Source organism: Mesocricetus auratus, unplaced genomic scaffold (assembly GCF_017639785.1).
Source record: "Mesocricetus auratus isolate SY011 unplaced genomic scaffold, BCM_Maur_2.0 Super-Scaffold_100040, whole genome shotgun sequence".
Lineage (NCBI taxonomy): Eukaryota > Metazoa > Chordata > Mammalia > Rodentia > Cricetidae > Mesocricetus > Mesocricetus auratus.
In genome coordinates this window covers 7,216,894-7,234,071 of record NW_024429217.1, presented here as the reverse complement: position 1 = coordinate 7,234,071, position 17,178 = coordinate 7,216,894, and the positions used below count along the sequence as shown (strand labels likewise).

Genomic DNA, 17,178 nt, shown 5'->3' with positions numbered 1-17,178 from the left:
GTATAACAAATTAAAAAATCAATATGTAACTGAGATAGCTAAGGATTAACTTAAACCCCACCGTGCAGTGGCTCTAGACTATCTGTTTGATTGAATTTCTATAGTATAATGGCTAAGAGACCTGCTCCAGCCTTTACCCAGAATTCTAAAGGTTAAATGTTTCTCAGGAGGGAAGGATGAGGTAAAGGATTTCTATAGTAACTTCAAACCCAATCTGAGGGTCATGCTCTTTAGTTCATATGTTCTTTATTGTTCTGTTTCTACTCTAATAATCCTGTCCTATTCTAACTTCTCTATGCTTCTTCTAGCTGCTTCTTCTATTCTAAAAACACTTTTCCTTCAAAAGCCTTGAAGTGATAAAGAAGTTTCTTTCATTGGTCAAAAGCATATTTCTAGAGCAAGCCAAAAGGAACCGATTGTTTACCATGACAACACAAGGATCCAAGGCCATAGGAGCAAAACCATGACCAGACAGGGAGGAATTTGTGCAATATAATCAAGATGCCTTGCCTGATATGCTTGTTGCAATGTTTAAGTGAAATAAAAAATACAGCTATGGCAGAGAAAAGTATTCATTGAAATGTAGGTGAAAGCCATAGCTTTCTCATTCATGTAGGAGTATATTGTTACCATGACCTCACCCATCTGAGGGTGCCAGAGAACTCTATAATCATTTGAGCACAAAAGCTGCATGTGTGCTATGCCATCTGGATGCTTGATTGCCCTTCTCTCCTTGTTTTTCTGTCTAGATATACTTCTGAACGAAATATATTATTTGCATGATGATGAACAGATACAATACAATACTGACTTCAAAGTTATCTTTTAATTTTGTTTAGAAGATTTCATCATCTCATTATTTGTTTGCTTTCTTGTGAGAGAGAGGAAATAAAGCCAACATTTGAGCTTTTGTGAAAGACAAATGGTATACTGTATAAAGTTCTGACACAAAATAAATGGCCATTCAATCATAGTTATACAGCGTTATTACCCAACAATCACAAGCAGATCAACATCCTGGAAGACCACACTTCCAAAACACAATCTTGCCATGAGTTATGGGCCAGTCTAGAAATTAAAGAATTGACAAAACTTGCTCATGAAGTCACAGAGGTAGGTTTAAAATCCCTGCCTCTGGAAAATATCATTAGATTATCCTTCTTTGTGCTTTTGGCTTCAGGTCTATATGCAGGGTCCCCTGATGGGTTAAAACATAGGTGTCACAGGTGTGAACACCGGTGTCAAGTTTCTCTTCTTGTTGGTGATCAAAAGAGAGATTTTGTTCTCTTCGCTGTGTTGGGTAGAAGAATTCATGGAGTCAAATGTTGTTCCTGATGTTCTGTATAACAAATCATCCAACCTAATGAAGCCCTTACTCTGATCAGCTTTTCCTAGAGTTGAAGAACCTGGCACTGGAAGCAAGGGAAAGATAATTTATTTTAGAATGTTTGTCTTATGAATGTCCTGAGACAGCAGTCATTCTGAGTATGTCAGCATGGTTAGACTGTGTTAGAAAAAGTAAACAAATTTTTACACCACACATTTTTATATTAAAGCATTAAAGAACATTGATTTATGAACTATACTTCATTTTACTAAATGCTATTTGAAGAATAAACAATTTCAAATCTATGCCTTGACAAAGACAAAAGAGAAAATGTACAAAAATAAGTTATACCTTAGGTTTTATTAATGGTCTAAAGGGAAAGTAGTTTTTAAAATTACATTTTTGACCTTAATTAGTAAGAAACATCTATTAAGTAATGTCAAGTTTCTTGTCAACAATATGTGTACTACTCTGAGAAGAAAGCATATTCCTATGAATGTTATCATTTATGTATAATCTACTGGATTTGTTATGATTATATGTTCATAAAAGGGAAAGCTCTTGGGGTATTGACAGAGCTCTGGCACTGCTTGCTGGGTCAGTTTCCTGCAACAGAAAAGAATATGTACATGAATGTGTCATACACTTATGACATTCAGAAATCAATAAACAGTGCTTTGAAATATGGAATCTAGTTTCTTATTATGACCCATGTTTGGGAAGAAAATGTTGGCAAGCAATTTTCTGAGTGAGAAATATTTTATGTGATTATTACATAGTTCTTGAGAATAAAACAGGGCATAAGCAATATAAAATACCAATAACATATTATTTCATTCTTAATTAAAATTTCCAATATGAATCTTTAATAATTGAACATCTTAACTTCCACTATTTTGGTGACAGAAAACATTCTTCAAATCTTAACTAAACTTTTATTCTAACAGAGTATCTATTGTTTGCAATGTGTTTAAAGGGTTTGAATTTTAAATGAGATATCCTGTGCAGGCAAAACAGTTTGAAAATTAAGGAGGAAGTTAATAGGAAAAGTGGATAGTCACGAGTTAGTAACTCTAAAGCAGGTTTTTCTTCTATGTAAGTTACAAAATCCATTCCCATTTCTTGCTAAGGGCTTTTCAGATTTTTTTCTACAATCATAAATTGCAATGAGCCTAGACAAACTGACTTTGTTTCATCTCAGTCCATAAACATCAGCTCTGCAAGACATACTGGGAAACAAGTCAGCTTTTCTGGAGGAACTTGGAAAGTTGTATGCAGAGAGGCAGAGAGGAGAGTGTTTTAGAGAAAGACTATGTAGAGTTTTCTGTAGCGACAAAGTGCAGTTGTACTCAGGGTTGCATCAAATGTGCAAGAGCAATGTCTGTCAGAACACTTCACGCCCACTCACTCGTCCTAGCTGCTCACCATCACACCTCCTTGTGTCTGCAGCCAAACCCAGACACAGCCTCCCCACCAATCCTGTACCTCTGCTCTCTGGCTCCACCTCCTGTCCTTGTAGAGTCCAATCACCTTTCTAGTCCCTTACTGCAAGTCTAGCTTTCTGACATCTGTGTGTCTCTAATTAAGCTACTCAGTTCAATGAAGAAGGAAGAAAGCTCTGCAGAACTGGACACATGTGTTTGAGCCATACATTGGCTCTGATGTTGCCTGCCACTGAGTGTCTTCATGGAGGCTAACCCCGACCATCCCTTCCATTGCAGCTGCAGCAGGCAATATTCAGGACAAATGAAAGAACTGGTGGGCAAACGCTTCATTTGCTGACTCCAGATCTACAAACCCCTCACCGTGCAAACCTTCCTTCCTTAATCTTTTGAATATGAGTGAAAGAGGAACTTCAGGAATCAAACACAAAATACAAACCAGTCTTTGTTTGCTGTTAGTCTCCTGCTCTTAGCCCTGTTAACTATTATTTTCAATGCTTTTCTTTATATTGGCTTGATTTATATTTATTTATGCATGATCACATTTCTCTAGTCTTACAAGAGTTCACTCTCAAGTTCTTAACTCCCATACACATACACAAACACACACACACACACACATATATATATATATATATAAAGTGTAATGTGAGTGAAATGTTAACTCCTATTTCATAGAGTCACTATGAAATAATCAGCTAAATAATACATAATACTTAAAGTCGGATGCACAATAAGGATCCAGTTATTGCCATCCTGGTATCACCTAGTTAGAGAAGCAAGAAAAATGGAAAATAAAGTTACTTCTACCATCTATCTATCTATCTTCTATCAACTGTCCATTGATCATCTATCTTTCTTTCTATCTGTCTATCATCTATCTTTCTCCCTCTTCTGTTCTAGGCAGCGTCAAGCCCCCTGGATTCTACCTCTGAAATTTGTGTTGAGTCCCCTGCTTAATTCTACTACTTTAACTTTTCTAAAAATCTCATAATCATTCATGTAGATTTCTCCACAAGTCTCCTATCCCTTACTCTGACTCCATTCTTTCTTATTTGTAGGGCATTGTCCTTACCTACTTGCAAACTGTGGACCATGTCCTCCTGGCCACTGGTACCTTACACCAAGGTTTATCAGAGTGCAGTGAGACCCCTCCATTGATACATTTTCTGATTGTGGCTGCTTGCATTCTGCAATGGTAGTACCGAGTAGTTGCTGTAAGAGACCATCTAACTAGCACATTTGAAATGCTCACTCACAATCTTTCTCTCTGTATAAGACAGCCATTTGCTTAGTGCTAATCTAAACTCTAATAGAAGCCTTTCTCTCACATTTAAAGCAAGTCACAATTTTGTAATGGTTGTTAGGAAAAGAAAACTGCACGAAGATAATTTTCTGCTCACTTCTACATTGTTCTTCCACCCCATAACCATCTACTGATAACCCAGAAACAGCCATAATGATTATATTTCCATTCTTCAAACCGTTTTCTCACGGGACTCCAGGAACCAGCCTTTGCTCTTGGGTCTCTCTAGAATACTTTTATCTGTTTTTTCTGCCTGAGTAATTACTACTCATTACTCAAACCTCAGTAAAATCATCTCCTGACCCTCACCATGTTAAGTTAGCTGGGTTTTGTCTTTATGCTCAACTTCAATCACACTTACTATTCTTAGAGTCACTTGTAAACTGATTATGTGAGTTTCGTGCAGTCAGGTTAACTACCGTAACCTCAATCTATTACAAAACCTACCTCATGATAGGTACGTTGAATATAACAGTTAAGTGAAAATGAATGAATAATTACAGTATTAATGCAAGAGAAAAACTCCTCAGCTATCTGAAAGTATGTGATCCTGCCGGCTTCTACATATCTTGCCAGATCACAAGGGTTTCCTCAGATCTGATGGGTAGGAAGCTCTTGGACAGAACCACATCTGGGAAACAGATGCATTTGCTTTTCCTCATATGTGTCACAGATGGCTGGTCTGGGGTGAACTGCTTTTAGCACAATTTAAAGACAGTAATGAGACCATAAAGACTATAGCAGACCACAAATCTAATAGGACAACTAAGAGTGTGCTCCTAGTTTCAACTATTTCCCTAAGATTATTAACAGGATGATATACATTCTGAGCTAAGAGCCTGAAATCCTCAGCATAGCTAAGACTCTGGGAAGGGTGTGAGTTAGTGTTCCATCATACATTCAAGAATCACTTAGCAGAGAGATTCATGTTACACTCAAGACAGCAGCAGTTAGTCTCTTTCCTTGAAGGCCAATTAATACTCATTTTCTGTGGTGCTGTGTCCCTGTCCTTGTCTCCAGGGAACAGCCTTTGTGTTTTGCCTTTAGCAAAGGGTGTGGCCTTAAACTAACTTCCCCCCAAATCCCTTAAGATTTCACAAAGGAAACTGTTGTCTTCAACACTTTTGTGTAAAATGTAAATGTACAACAATCACCTACATTAACAACTGGATTTTGTTCTTTTTTTTTTTTGAGCTATAGGATCATAAAAAGAAAAAATCCTTTGGCTCAATAGCTATTTTTATGATGGTTTTTTATGCGCTTTCATGGAGAAAAGTTATAAAACTCGGGTCTTTCAGTTTCTGTCAGAGGTATACAATGTTCCCTTCTTTTTTGTGCAAGTCACAGAGGAACCATAACTGTATGTATTTCCACATTCGATGTAAAATTCATGTCTCACTTGTGACTTATGAAAGGAAAATAGGAAGCTGCATTAGACAGACCTACAATTTGTCTGTGAATAGCGATTTGCAACTGGGGAGTACTTTCCTTTGAAATCATTAAATCTTCACCGCTAAGTCTTCCTTCTGTCTTGACAGACTCTACACATTACTTCATCATGTATATAAAATGATCTTTAAGTAATGTCTTAATGACTTCAGCGAAGACTAAAGTTCATCCAACATTCGTGCACATTTCAGAACTGCATTTAGAGACACTTTTCATCCTGTCACTTTGATGGTACTAACACAAAGCCATGTCAGAATTTCAATGTGGCTTCATGTAATCTTCTGTTATTGATAAATATTTCTGAGCCAGTTGAATGACAAAGTAATGCAAATGTTAAACACTCTTTATCTTCTTTAAGTTACTGTGCTTATTGCACATGAGAATCCAATGTGCAGCTAAGGAAATATAATTTAAACACATCTTCAATAAAATAGAAATAACTGCTCTTTGCATTTCTGTCAAAATTTATATTTCTACTCATTCTTCTAACAACTTGCAGAGTAACAACTGCATTTTCAGATTTTTGTGAAGGGAAGTATGTGTTGGATAACATTACAACATTAAATCAATGAAAATATAACAGTACCCTGAGATACATTTTTTAATGCTAAGCCCTTACCCCACCCCTCAAAACTGAATGTATCAAGTAGATTATAAACAAGGTGCTTGAAAACAGCAGAAGTTCTTTGGTTTGCTCTTAGCTGTCATGAAGGTAGGTAGATTCCAAAGGGTTATAAAATATTCTCAGCACCAAGAAGCTCAAGATCTCTATTTCATTTAATAGCAGCTTATGTTTAGGACCAAATCAATATTCAGTCACCACACCAACACTATTTATTATTATCCTACTCTGAAACTTCTAATAATTCAAAACAAGCTTTTTTGATTGCTACTCATGAGAATGCAACATAGAAATAGAGAGAAATAAAAGCATTAAATAATGGCATCTCATGAAGACGGACAGTCTTTCTTTCTGTTACAGGGGAAACAGGCACTTCTCATAAACCTGAGGTGATTTCCTGTGTAAACTCTGCACTTTCCACCTGCTAATGTATATAAAGTGCCAACCGCTTATTATGTACACAAGAGCTCATGTACATGAACATACATTCCAGAACTGCTCTGTTTTGTTTCCCTGCAGGAGAAACTGTTTTTATGCTTTCAGTTTCCATCACATGCCTCTTGTGGAGGAACTCTTCCTCACTCCAGCAGCCTTCTGGTCCAAACTAACTTTACATTCTTTCTGCATTTGACTCTCACATCTCAGTACTTTTTCCTTCTGATGAAATCCAAAGACCTTGAAGACATAAAACAACCACTTCATTACTTATTTCAAGCACTGTTCTGACAGGCAGCAAGCACCTTGTAAAGCTTTGCTGCTTGAGCCAGCAGCTAAATGAGAACGCTCCCCCACTCCACTGCACACAGGGCCCTAACCCCTCTCTATACAGAAGCACTGTTGACTGTCCTTACATCAGAGTGTTCTTGTCCCTCTTACTTGCAAAATCGTTCCCTCCTGGGTAACACAGTCTGTATTCTGGATCATTTCCTGATGTCTACCTCCATTTTGCGTTTATTTTTCCTGTTTTTGAAATATAGCCTTCCCTAGTAGATTAAGTAATCACATTCAAAGAAATTAGGATTTTATTACCTCTTACTAATATAGCTTGAGATGACTCTGGCAGTATCCATAAACCACTAAAAATGAAGAAATTCAGCATTTAAGAAAGACAACATTAGCAACTTTAATTTTGTTTCAACAGTTTGAGGTTGTATGCTCTGTATGTATAATCAGGGGCAACTAATCTTACTGACTGTGCTGTGGCCTATAAATTAAAAAACACATGCTACAAAGAATTGAAATTGCAGTGAAAAATAATTGTTCACTGAGTAACTCTGACTTTTACTCTGGGGAAAGTTTAAAAATTCAGATTTAAAAATTACAAGAGGTAAAATAGATGAGAATATTGTCCTTTGAAGTATTTGTATATGGATGAATTAATCAACATAGCATGAAAAACTTGATTTAAAAAGTTCAAAGTCCTTTGTCCTCTACTGTTGAATTGAAACCAGTAAGTAATGGGAAAATATAATTTTTCTTCAGTTATTTTATGTATTTCTCCCAATACCCACTGAACCACTGGAGATATTATCACTTAAGCAAAGGCTGTGAAAACAATAGAAAAAATTATAGATGTGAAAATATGAAAACTCCTGTAATTTATATTTGGAAAAGATGGAACTTGCATCTAGAATGCATGAGTGAAGAGTGAAAACATGAAATGCTGTCTTATACACATTTTTTATTTAATTATTTTATGTTTTATATATGTTTATTTATGTGGGGAGGGAGCTCATGTACCCTGGCATACATGTAAAAGTCTGAGGAAAACAGGCATGAGCCACCACCGCCCGGCAATATTTCATGTTTTAAGAGCTATATGAGCACAGAAAGCGACTCAAGTACACAGCAGTACGGAAGGTAAGGTAGATACTGAAGCTGACTGTGTGTACTCTCCTCCTACTTCATCCCATCTTCCAGAACAAGGAACCAAGAAGCTGAAATATGAGGCTTGATAGTATTGTGTTATAGCATGCCCAAGACCCTGATTTGATCACTGGTGCCTTGTCTGCCAAGTCCCCACACACACATGTACAGTAATGAGCAATGTTTACATTCCTAGTAGAGAAAATATTTTTGTTTAAATTTGTTTTCTGACTGAAGGCTGAGAGGCCAACAGGGGACTGCTCCAGACTCCATGAATGTAGTGTCAGTGAGGAGGCCTCAGAAATCTCTGGGGCCTTGGGTAGTAGATCAGTGTTTACCAGGCATACAGATGAACTTTGGGAGCCCACTCCACATGGAGGGATGCTCTCTCATCCTGGACACATGGGGAAGGGCTTAAGTCCTGCCCTGGATGAAATGACAGACTCTGGAGATCCTGCCAAGGAGGGCCTCACCCTCCCTGGGGAATGATGTGAGGATTGGGAGGATTGGTAGAGGGACAAAGGAGGAGGGGTGGGAGAGGGAGCTGGGATTGACATGTGAAGCATGCACGTTTGTAATTTAAATAAAAAACATTTATTGAGAAAAATTGTTTTCTGAAAGTCCTGTACACTCATCATTTATCATCCAGAGAAGAATGTTATGGGAGACTCACTTGGGATGCAAAGTACTTTGTTATTTAAAGGGGAACAGTCATCATCTAGCTGGCCATAGAATCAAGAACTGGGCCAAGGAAGGAATTGGGGCACAAAGGTGTGTTTCTGGATCAGAGGATAGGGAAGGAGGACATGAGAAAAAAATACATAGGGACCATCCTAAAAAGTGTAGTACGTGCAGATACCAAGAATTAAGCCAGTGGACCAGAGGTGAACTTGGAACTGTTGCCAGTGCGGGAGAACTCACAGAAGAGAAGTCAAGATTTCAGCCATTGTGGGCCACTGAATGTCATTAGTGATGCTGAATCGCAGTTTCCACCCCTACATTGCACAAGAACGGTTCTATAGTCAAAGTGGATGACAGCCAAATGTCAAAGCACAGATCCAAAATTGCCATCAAAACTCTGCAAAAAAATAGTAACCTAAGCTTGAGTTTTGAACTCATCTTTCTGAACAAGAAAAGGTTCAGAGATCAGGAAGAAAACCACACAGCCTTGTTGACTTCTCTGCAGAAGGCATATGGCTAAGATCCCATCATAGATATCATCATATAATAAGAGTGAGGCACAGAGTGGAACGGATTAGAAATCAATTCTATTTTAAGAGTTTCACACATGAGCAGTACATGCGCATCATCCCTCTCTTCCAAATTCCTGATCCCTTCTTTAAGTGTTATCGTAGCATTATACAGATTCGTATATATTATGCACACATGTATATGTAACCCACTGAGTATGTTTAGAAACAAATTCTGTTCAAATATTTTTTCATACAATATATTTTGATCATGTTATCCCCCCTGCCCCAACTCCTGTCAGCACTCTTTACATCCCTTATCCACTCAAATCATCCTCTCTCTTTTTCTCAAAAATAAACAGTCAAACAAACCAAAATATAGAAAAGGAGAAAAAGGAGATCCCTTTCTGTATTGGCCAACTATTTCTGGGCATGGGGCCTGCACTGGAATTTGGACTTTCCATTGGAGAAAATGGACTATCTTTGGCAGTCAGGGATATGACTTTGAGTCCACCCCTCCTTCTTAATGCTAGGATTTTTGTCTGTATCGAGCATGTGTAGATTTTTACTTGTAAGTAAATTAGTCTCACACAGTATTGACAAGAACACAGGGAAGGAGTATCATATATTACTGATAGGTGCAGGAACTGCTATTGAATTATGGGAAAACAGTCTGTCAGAACTTATTGAAATGAAAAACGGGCATGCCCTTTGATCCCTTAATCCAGCTTTTGTGAAAGTCTCCTGTGCCCCACTGAAGCAACAATATAGTGCATCAGTGCCTCCAGGTGACACAGAAGGAGAGAGAAGCATTACACAGAAGGAGAGAGAAGCATTACACAAAAGCAGTGCTGTCCTTAAACCTGAGTTATGAGGGACAGTTGGCTAATACTTCCCTTTATCGGAGTTATACGCAGCCATGAGCCAGAAAAGGCGAGCTAGTGTTTACTTAATAAAAGCTTTGAGATTAAATAGAAAGTATAAAAGCTTTAAATAAAAGAAAAAAACAACTAAATGGCTCATTGTGGGACGCAGTGTGTCCCAGAGACCAGGTGTAGTGCCTGTACAAACTGCTGCCATGGAAAACAGATTTGCTACAGGCCAGGGCAGAAAAGTTTTTCCATTTAATTTCCAACTCGCTTGTTTGATCCCTGCTGCAAAACTGTTAGCAAATTCACCAAAGCACGTTTGTCACCTAAAAAAAAATGCTTCATTTCCATTTAGAAAACAGTGTAGGCTTTCTAAGGCTCTGCTGAAATCTGAAATGGAAGGGCTTGATTTCCCGATGATCTGACCGCCACGTGGAAAGTGTCTCATATCCACTGGCAAGGGGCCCTAATTGTGATTACGTTTTATTGTGATCAGCCTATTAAGTGCTTAAATTACCAGATAACTGAATCTATGTTTCTAATAGCAGAGAGTATATTAATAGTGCCTCTGTTCCCATTGCAGTCCTGTTCCGACAATCACTTGGATAAAGGTTAACGGTTACATTCCCAGCAAATCCAGACTGCGAAAATCCCAGGCTGTACTGGAGATCCCCAACCTGCAGCTGGACGATGCTGGACTGTATGAATGCACAGCTGAGAACTCCCGTGGAAGAAACTCCTTTCGTGGGCAGCTACAAATATACAGTAAGTCAGGAAAGCCCAATTCAACTAAACACTGTTCATCTGGCACTGAAAATCCAAGTAGAGACTTGAAACCACAATTCTTTGGTATAGGAAATATCATGTAAAACAAGCCTACATAGAAAAATATTTTAATGAAAAATAAACAAAGAATTTTCAGCCTCTGGGTGGATGACTGAGAGTCTATATTCATATAAATTAAACCTGGAACTAACAACTATCATCAGATAAGTTAAATGTTTATCTTATAAACTATATTTAAATTATTTTAGACTTTGGCTTAACTCATGGGTCAAAATTTTATGCCCATATACCAAATTCTACCCAGCTGCTAATTTGGGTAAATCTCTGTTTGTTTATAACTGCTCTATTTCAGCATTTGCTTAGCTCTGGCAGAATTAAATTGATACAGGGACCCGCTGAGTTGTAAAGACTAAAATATTTGCTATCACATAGTTCTACAAAGTTTGCTGAGCTCTGGCCTGAATAAATATGTCCTTATGACAGATAACTACCTCAAGCTGCAGTGTTTGTTTTCAAAATATGACAGTCAGCCAACCAAGTGACATGGGAAGTGGGATGATGGGATTCAGATGGTTTGCACACTCACATTTGCTCCTAAGGGTCACACATATTCACATCACACAGGTAAGTAAGTGATAATGTACTTTTATGTCCCATTTAAGACAACAAATAGAAGAGCCACACCAGAAGCCAGGGCAGCGAGAACAGAGGTCTGGAGTATGCACGAGGCTGAGTCATCGTAGACATGACACTCTAATTGAATCTCAAGACTGCCTCTCTTGTAAACATCAATGTCCACTGCAGAGATTCTGAAAGAATAGTGTTGATAACTAAATTCAATCTTTCTTTCTGTGACTTCAATAACTCCTTCAGAAAGTCATCTCATCAGCAGAACGTGCCATGAACATTCATTCATTCATGTCTACTAATTGCCTCTTACTATTCTGCATGCTAGCAACGAGGCATTGAATTAGAACAAAAGGAAACTTCAAATTAAAGTGAAGATGTACAAAGCATCCTGGAGGTACAAGGCAAAACACATTCGGTCTGAAAACTCTGGTTAGGACTTTTAAAAAGTCAGAATCTGAAAGACTGAATGGGACAAAGCATCCGGGAAGAAAGGTATTCCCAACCACAGAGAAGCCCATAGGATGCACACAGGAACTGGGTCAGGAGCTCTCAGCCTGTGGATTCACCTGTTACACTGGCATACAATCTACCAAGTCTCTAATCTGAGATGAAACTCAGTGTTTGTAACTGTTCAAGCAGTAATTAAGATGGTCTGCAGACAAAGAGAAAACCAATGTTTTGCCGTACCTCACTGAAATACATTTTTATTCTCATAGTAAAAGAATGGAGTGTTAACCCTCTTTACAGAAAAATCTAGTAATAAAAGACAAGAAACTAACCAGAATTTCATGGTTTAAAACCACAAAAGAGGCTAAGGAAGGCTTATTGCTGCATGTGCAATTACAAAACATGCCCCACATATCTCAGTTGTAAAGGATACCATGCTCCTAAAGAGAAAGAGTTGTGGACTGTGCAGCTCAGGATTCCTAGCTGGCCTCACTCCTTTGGCCCCTCTTTTTGACTCATCAAGTTGGCTCATAGGCAGTGATGTTTGCTACACACTGCCAAAATAATTTCTTTTGACTTAATACTAAATCATTAATTCTGAACTTTTGTGACTATAAAATGCATGTGGAGTCTTAGTGAGAATTTATATTTGACTAATAGCAGGTGTGCATATTAGTAAACTTTCATTTCCCTGAAAAGATACCTGGGACAATCATCTTGAAAAGAAGGGAGGTTAGTGCTGGCTTATGCTATCAGAGGATTCAATCCAGGGTGGCTTGTTCTTGTCACATGATGAAAAATTTCACATCATGTCAACTAGGAAGCAGAGAGAAAGGAGGCAGACAAAAGAGTTTGAGAACCATTAAGACATACCTTTACGGCACTAATAACCTTCGAACAGACCGCAGCTCTGAAAGGTTCCAGTCCTCCCCATCAGCACCAGAATCTGGTAACCAAGCCTTCTGCACATAGGTTTTGAGAAAGCTCCCCAAGTGGTCTTGGCTATTTTCCTCTATCTGTGGTTTGTATTGTGCTCCATTTTGAGTTGTAGGTGTTATACAGTAGTTCTGAACTGCAGCTCTTCCTGAGAGACAGTAAGGATACACTCTGAGGTAGCCCCTTTTGTCAAAGCAATAGAACTGGCATAGATGATAGGTGTTGTGTGTCTTATATCAACATTGGTATGAAAATATAATGTAACAAATGACATAACATAAAGGGGCCCATGTTGTTAAATTACAAAGTAAAATAAAGGTAAATTTATATGTGTAGTATAAGCAGATTTAATTTCCTTGACTAGGAATGTCACCTCTATTTTCTGAATCACCATACAAAAATTGTATCCTATGTCAAATTGAACCTTGCTTGTTAGCAGTCCCAATCAAAACAAAAGGAACAGATTAAATAAGAAGAAAGCACATGAAGAAACCAGGAGGGAGTTGGAGGGAGGAAAAGGGCAAGGGAATGATAGAAGGAGAGAGAGAGGAGAGGAGGAACGAGACAGTGAAGTGGCCAGCAATGTAAGCAGTTCTAAGGGAGGCTGTGAAACGAAGCATTTCGTGCACATGGAACATACTACATAAAGACATGTGGCCTACAATAAAAAGTAGCATCTGGCCCCACAGCTGGTGATTTTGGGTGGTGATGATCTCTAGGTTGTGTGTATGGTTTAGGGTTGAGTAGGATTAAATGTATCTGTAACCCGGGTGCTCAGGGTAGAGGTATGTTGTACTGTTTCAAACAGCCGAGGAAGAACACAGCTGTGTTGTTGGTGCACATAATAGATTAGATATCCTGGATGTCTTGAAGCCTCTGGTAGCACCTCCACAAAGTTTAATATGTTGTAATATCTACAGTCTAATTATCCACATTTTCAAAATCGTCTTTTTAAGGTTATTTTTATATTTCTTTCTAGAACTAAGCATGCTCTTCAGGAAGTAGTGGATAAACTTTATTATACATCTTACTATAACGATTCCTGCTTTTATGTGAATGTCCCTCTGTAGGATAGTGAGGCAAGTGAATGGGAAGACTAAAGAGTGAGTGCTGACAGCTACTGGGAACTTATGTTCCAGGTTGCACAAGGCCAGGGCGTCACACATTAGCCACATTGGCGCACAACAGTGAGGATATCACACCTACTGGGCTTTAAAAGCATGGCTACAGGTGGAGCTAAAAGCTGTGGTCATGCGGAAGTAAGTGTGGATACAATGCAGGATGCTAGGCGGAGCCCATGAGACAGAAAACTAGAAAAGGCTTTAAGAAAGGGAAGGCCTGAAGGGCACAAAAAACACATTCTCTTAAGAATGAGGCAAGGAACTAAGTCAGGCTGAGGACATCAGCATGGAGTGGGGAGGGGCTCCATCTGAACCAACACTTGCACAAACCTTTGTCTTCCCGTCATCTCCCCATCCAGCACTGTACTTACACAGCATGTGCCCAGCATGAGATGTTATAAGCAATTGTGAGAAGTTAGCAGTAGACTTGAGCCTAGAGCTTTGTTTAAAAAAAAAAAAACAAGTAGATGTGTGGTATTGCACTTAACCGCCCCATCACCAAACAATAAAATGAATTTTAAAAATTACAGACAAAAACCAGAATCCAATCTAATCTGCAGTTGGTGATTAGAATTCAACTCTTACCGTCATTTTTGACAACTGTATTACAAGGGAGATGATTCCTACAGGCACATTAAAGCTCTTGTAATTATTCTGATTCTTCAAATTTGTGTTTGACTATGTTTTGATTTTGAAGGGTGGTTTGCTACTGGAAATACACACAGATTTATCATAGGAAATTATGTAAGTTTATAGATTCTCTGATTCTATAATCATCTGTAATGCTGCAACCCTGTTTCTATGGGGAATCATTTTCTTGTCTTAAATCTCCTGTTTTGAAAATGGTGCCACATATGCACTCACACTTGATAAAAAATAAAATTGAATCTATCTGTGGGTGATGCATTAGGGCAGACAATCACTCACTATTTATTATGTTCAGTCATCATAGCCTCCCATTGAAAAAGGAATTACCATCTACAGCTTACAAATGAGGCTCATTAAAGTAGAGGAACTCATTTCCAATTATAGATTACAGCAAGGGACCATAGACTGGGGCTTGAACCTATATTCACCCCCAGCTGTATCACTCGGAACTCACAGCTGAGAGTCATAATACTAAAATTGATCTATGTCAGTAAAACATGTCAAGTCCTCAATACTTAAGGTACAGGAACAGGGAAGCAGCCAATAACACTTAGAATACATCAGGAGAGAGTTACAGAGTTCCCAGTGACAAGAGATAATAAGCAATGACTTTCTTTGTGCACATCTGCTTTGTGCGTTACAAAACGGAACCCAGAGACAGTTCTGACGCCCAAATGTATCACAGAAGTAGCTGCCGGGATACAGTGCATCTGCTGAGGTTGTAGCAGTTTCCCACTTCAAAAGACCACATGTCTCCTCAGTTTTCCAAGTCCTGAAAGACATGGCCCAGCAGAAGCCAGACTTAAGTTATGAAGTTTATCACAAATGCACCCAAAACTGGAATTTTTTCCATTTAAATTATGTGTGTATCTGTATATCTGTACATATATGAGTTTATATGCATATGTGTGCAGTGTGTGTTCATGTGTGTTTGTGTGGCGGGTCTGTGTATGTGTGTGAAGTGTGTATATGTGTGGTATGTGTGTATATGTGTGTGTATGTGTGTGCATTTGCATGTGTGTATGTGTGTGTAATGTGTATTAGTGTGCATGTCTATATGTTTGGGTAGGTTTGTACTACATGTATGTGTCTGTGTGTATGTGTGGCCTGTTTTTCTGTGTATGTGCTTTCCTGACTGCATGCATGCATGTGTATGTGTGCTTATATTTGTGTGTGTGTGAGTGTGTGTTTGTGTATGAGGTATATATGTCTGTATGTGTGTGTATATGTTTGTGTATGTATTTGTGTGTTTGTATGTTGTGTGTGTGTGTCATATAACGTATGTGGAGATCAGAGAACAATTTGCAAAAGTAATTCTCTACTTCTACTATGTGACTCACAGGGGCTAAACTCAGTGGTAAGGTGTGGGGACAAGTGTCTTTACCAGTTAAGCCATCCCACTGGCCAAAACTTTCAATTTCTAGATAAGTAAACAATCCCTCCCCCATGAAGACATAGTTGTACTGTGTGCTGACCCTATGTTCCCTCTGGGGGCAGGACTTAAAGGGAACCAACCTTGTATCTGTGATGTCTAATTGCCTGACTTTTTACTGTGCTGTCATGAAATACTTTTGGGCTACAATCCAATTGTGTTTCTAAAAATAATTGTTATCAGTTTCATTGATCTGCATCCTTTATCATTTGGCTCACACAATTAATGCACACATAGAAGTTTATTAAATACTTCACAACGTTGAAGCAGCAGAAAAAGGCCCTAGAGCTGAGACTATCTTGTATCAAGTGTAACTGCATTCCACACGTGTTGTCACAAATGATAAGTACAAACACACATGATACTTAGATATTGAGTTAGATCTACTTTAGAAACACAGAGTTTGTCTTCATTATTAACATGATTCATGACCCACATTTCCTTTGTGTTTATGTCTGTGTGCATGTATGTGTGTATACACACATATGTGTATGTTTATGTGGCACTTAATAAACTTTGCCAGTGACCAAGCACCTTGTATCTACTAGCTGAGAATGGCATCTGAAGGCATAGTCAGTAACGCACGGGGCAGATGTTGTAAACCAGATGTTGCTGTCTACTGCTGAGTACACCAGGAAATATAGGGGGAAAAAAACGCTCCTGCTTTGACTGTGTTCTAAACAAATCACAGGAACACAGACTAATTTTCTCTAAAAAGTAGGTCATTGGAGAAGAGACATTCTAATCTCCATTTTGTACATTCTGTGGAAGTCCCACAATGCTTATTGATAAAGGAATTGTTATATGTTTTGATTTTGAATCTTTTTTCACTAATTATGTTAAATGTGAATAAATTCTGAAAAAATTATGCTAAGTAAAATTCAAACTAAAAAATTAGTTTTCCAAAATCATTCACATGTACACATACATACATGTACATACTTGTAAACACACACACACACATCTGAGCAACTATTAAGAGGATCTTCTGTATGCTGTTCCCCACAAGAGATGTTTGCAGTCACTGGCTCCCTACCATGGAAGCTCTGGAAACAAACAAACTACCTGCTTTAAAGCGTGTGAGTGCGTGTGTGTGTGTGTGTGTGT

At 38.4% G+C, this 17,178-nt stretch overlaps 1 protein-coding gene across 2 annotated transcripts in view; it reads left to right on the top strand.

Annotated features, from left to right (window-relative positions):
- Cntn5 (contactin 5) overlaps positions 1-17,178 on the top strand; it is a 1,164,510-nt gene that overhangs the window by 895,421 nt on the left and 251,911 nt on the right. For both annotated transcript variants that reach the window (XM_013118528.3, XM_040734736.1), the window contains exon 10: positions 10,655-10,836. In XM_013118528.3, the coding sequence (XP_012973982.1) occupies positions 10,655-10,836 (182 nt within the window). The remainder of the gene's footprint in view (positions 1-10,654; positions 10,837-17,178) is intronic.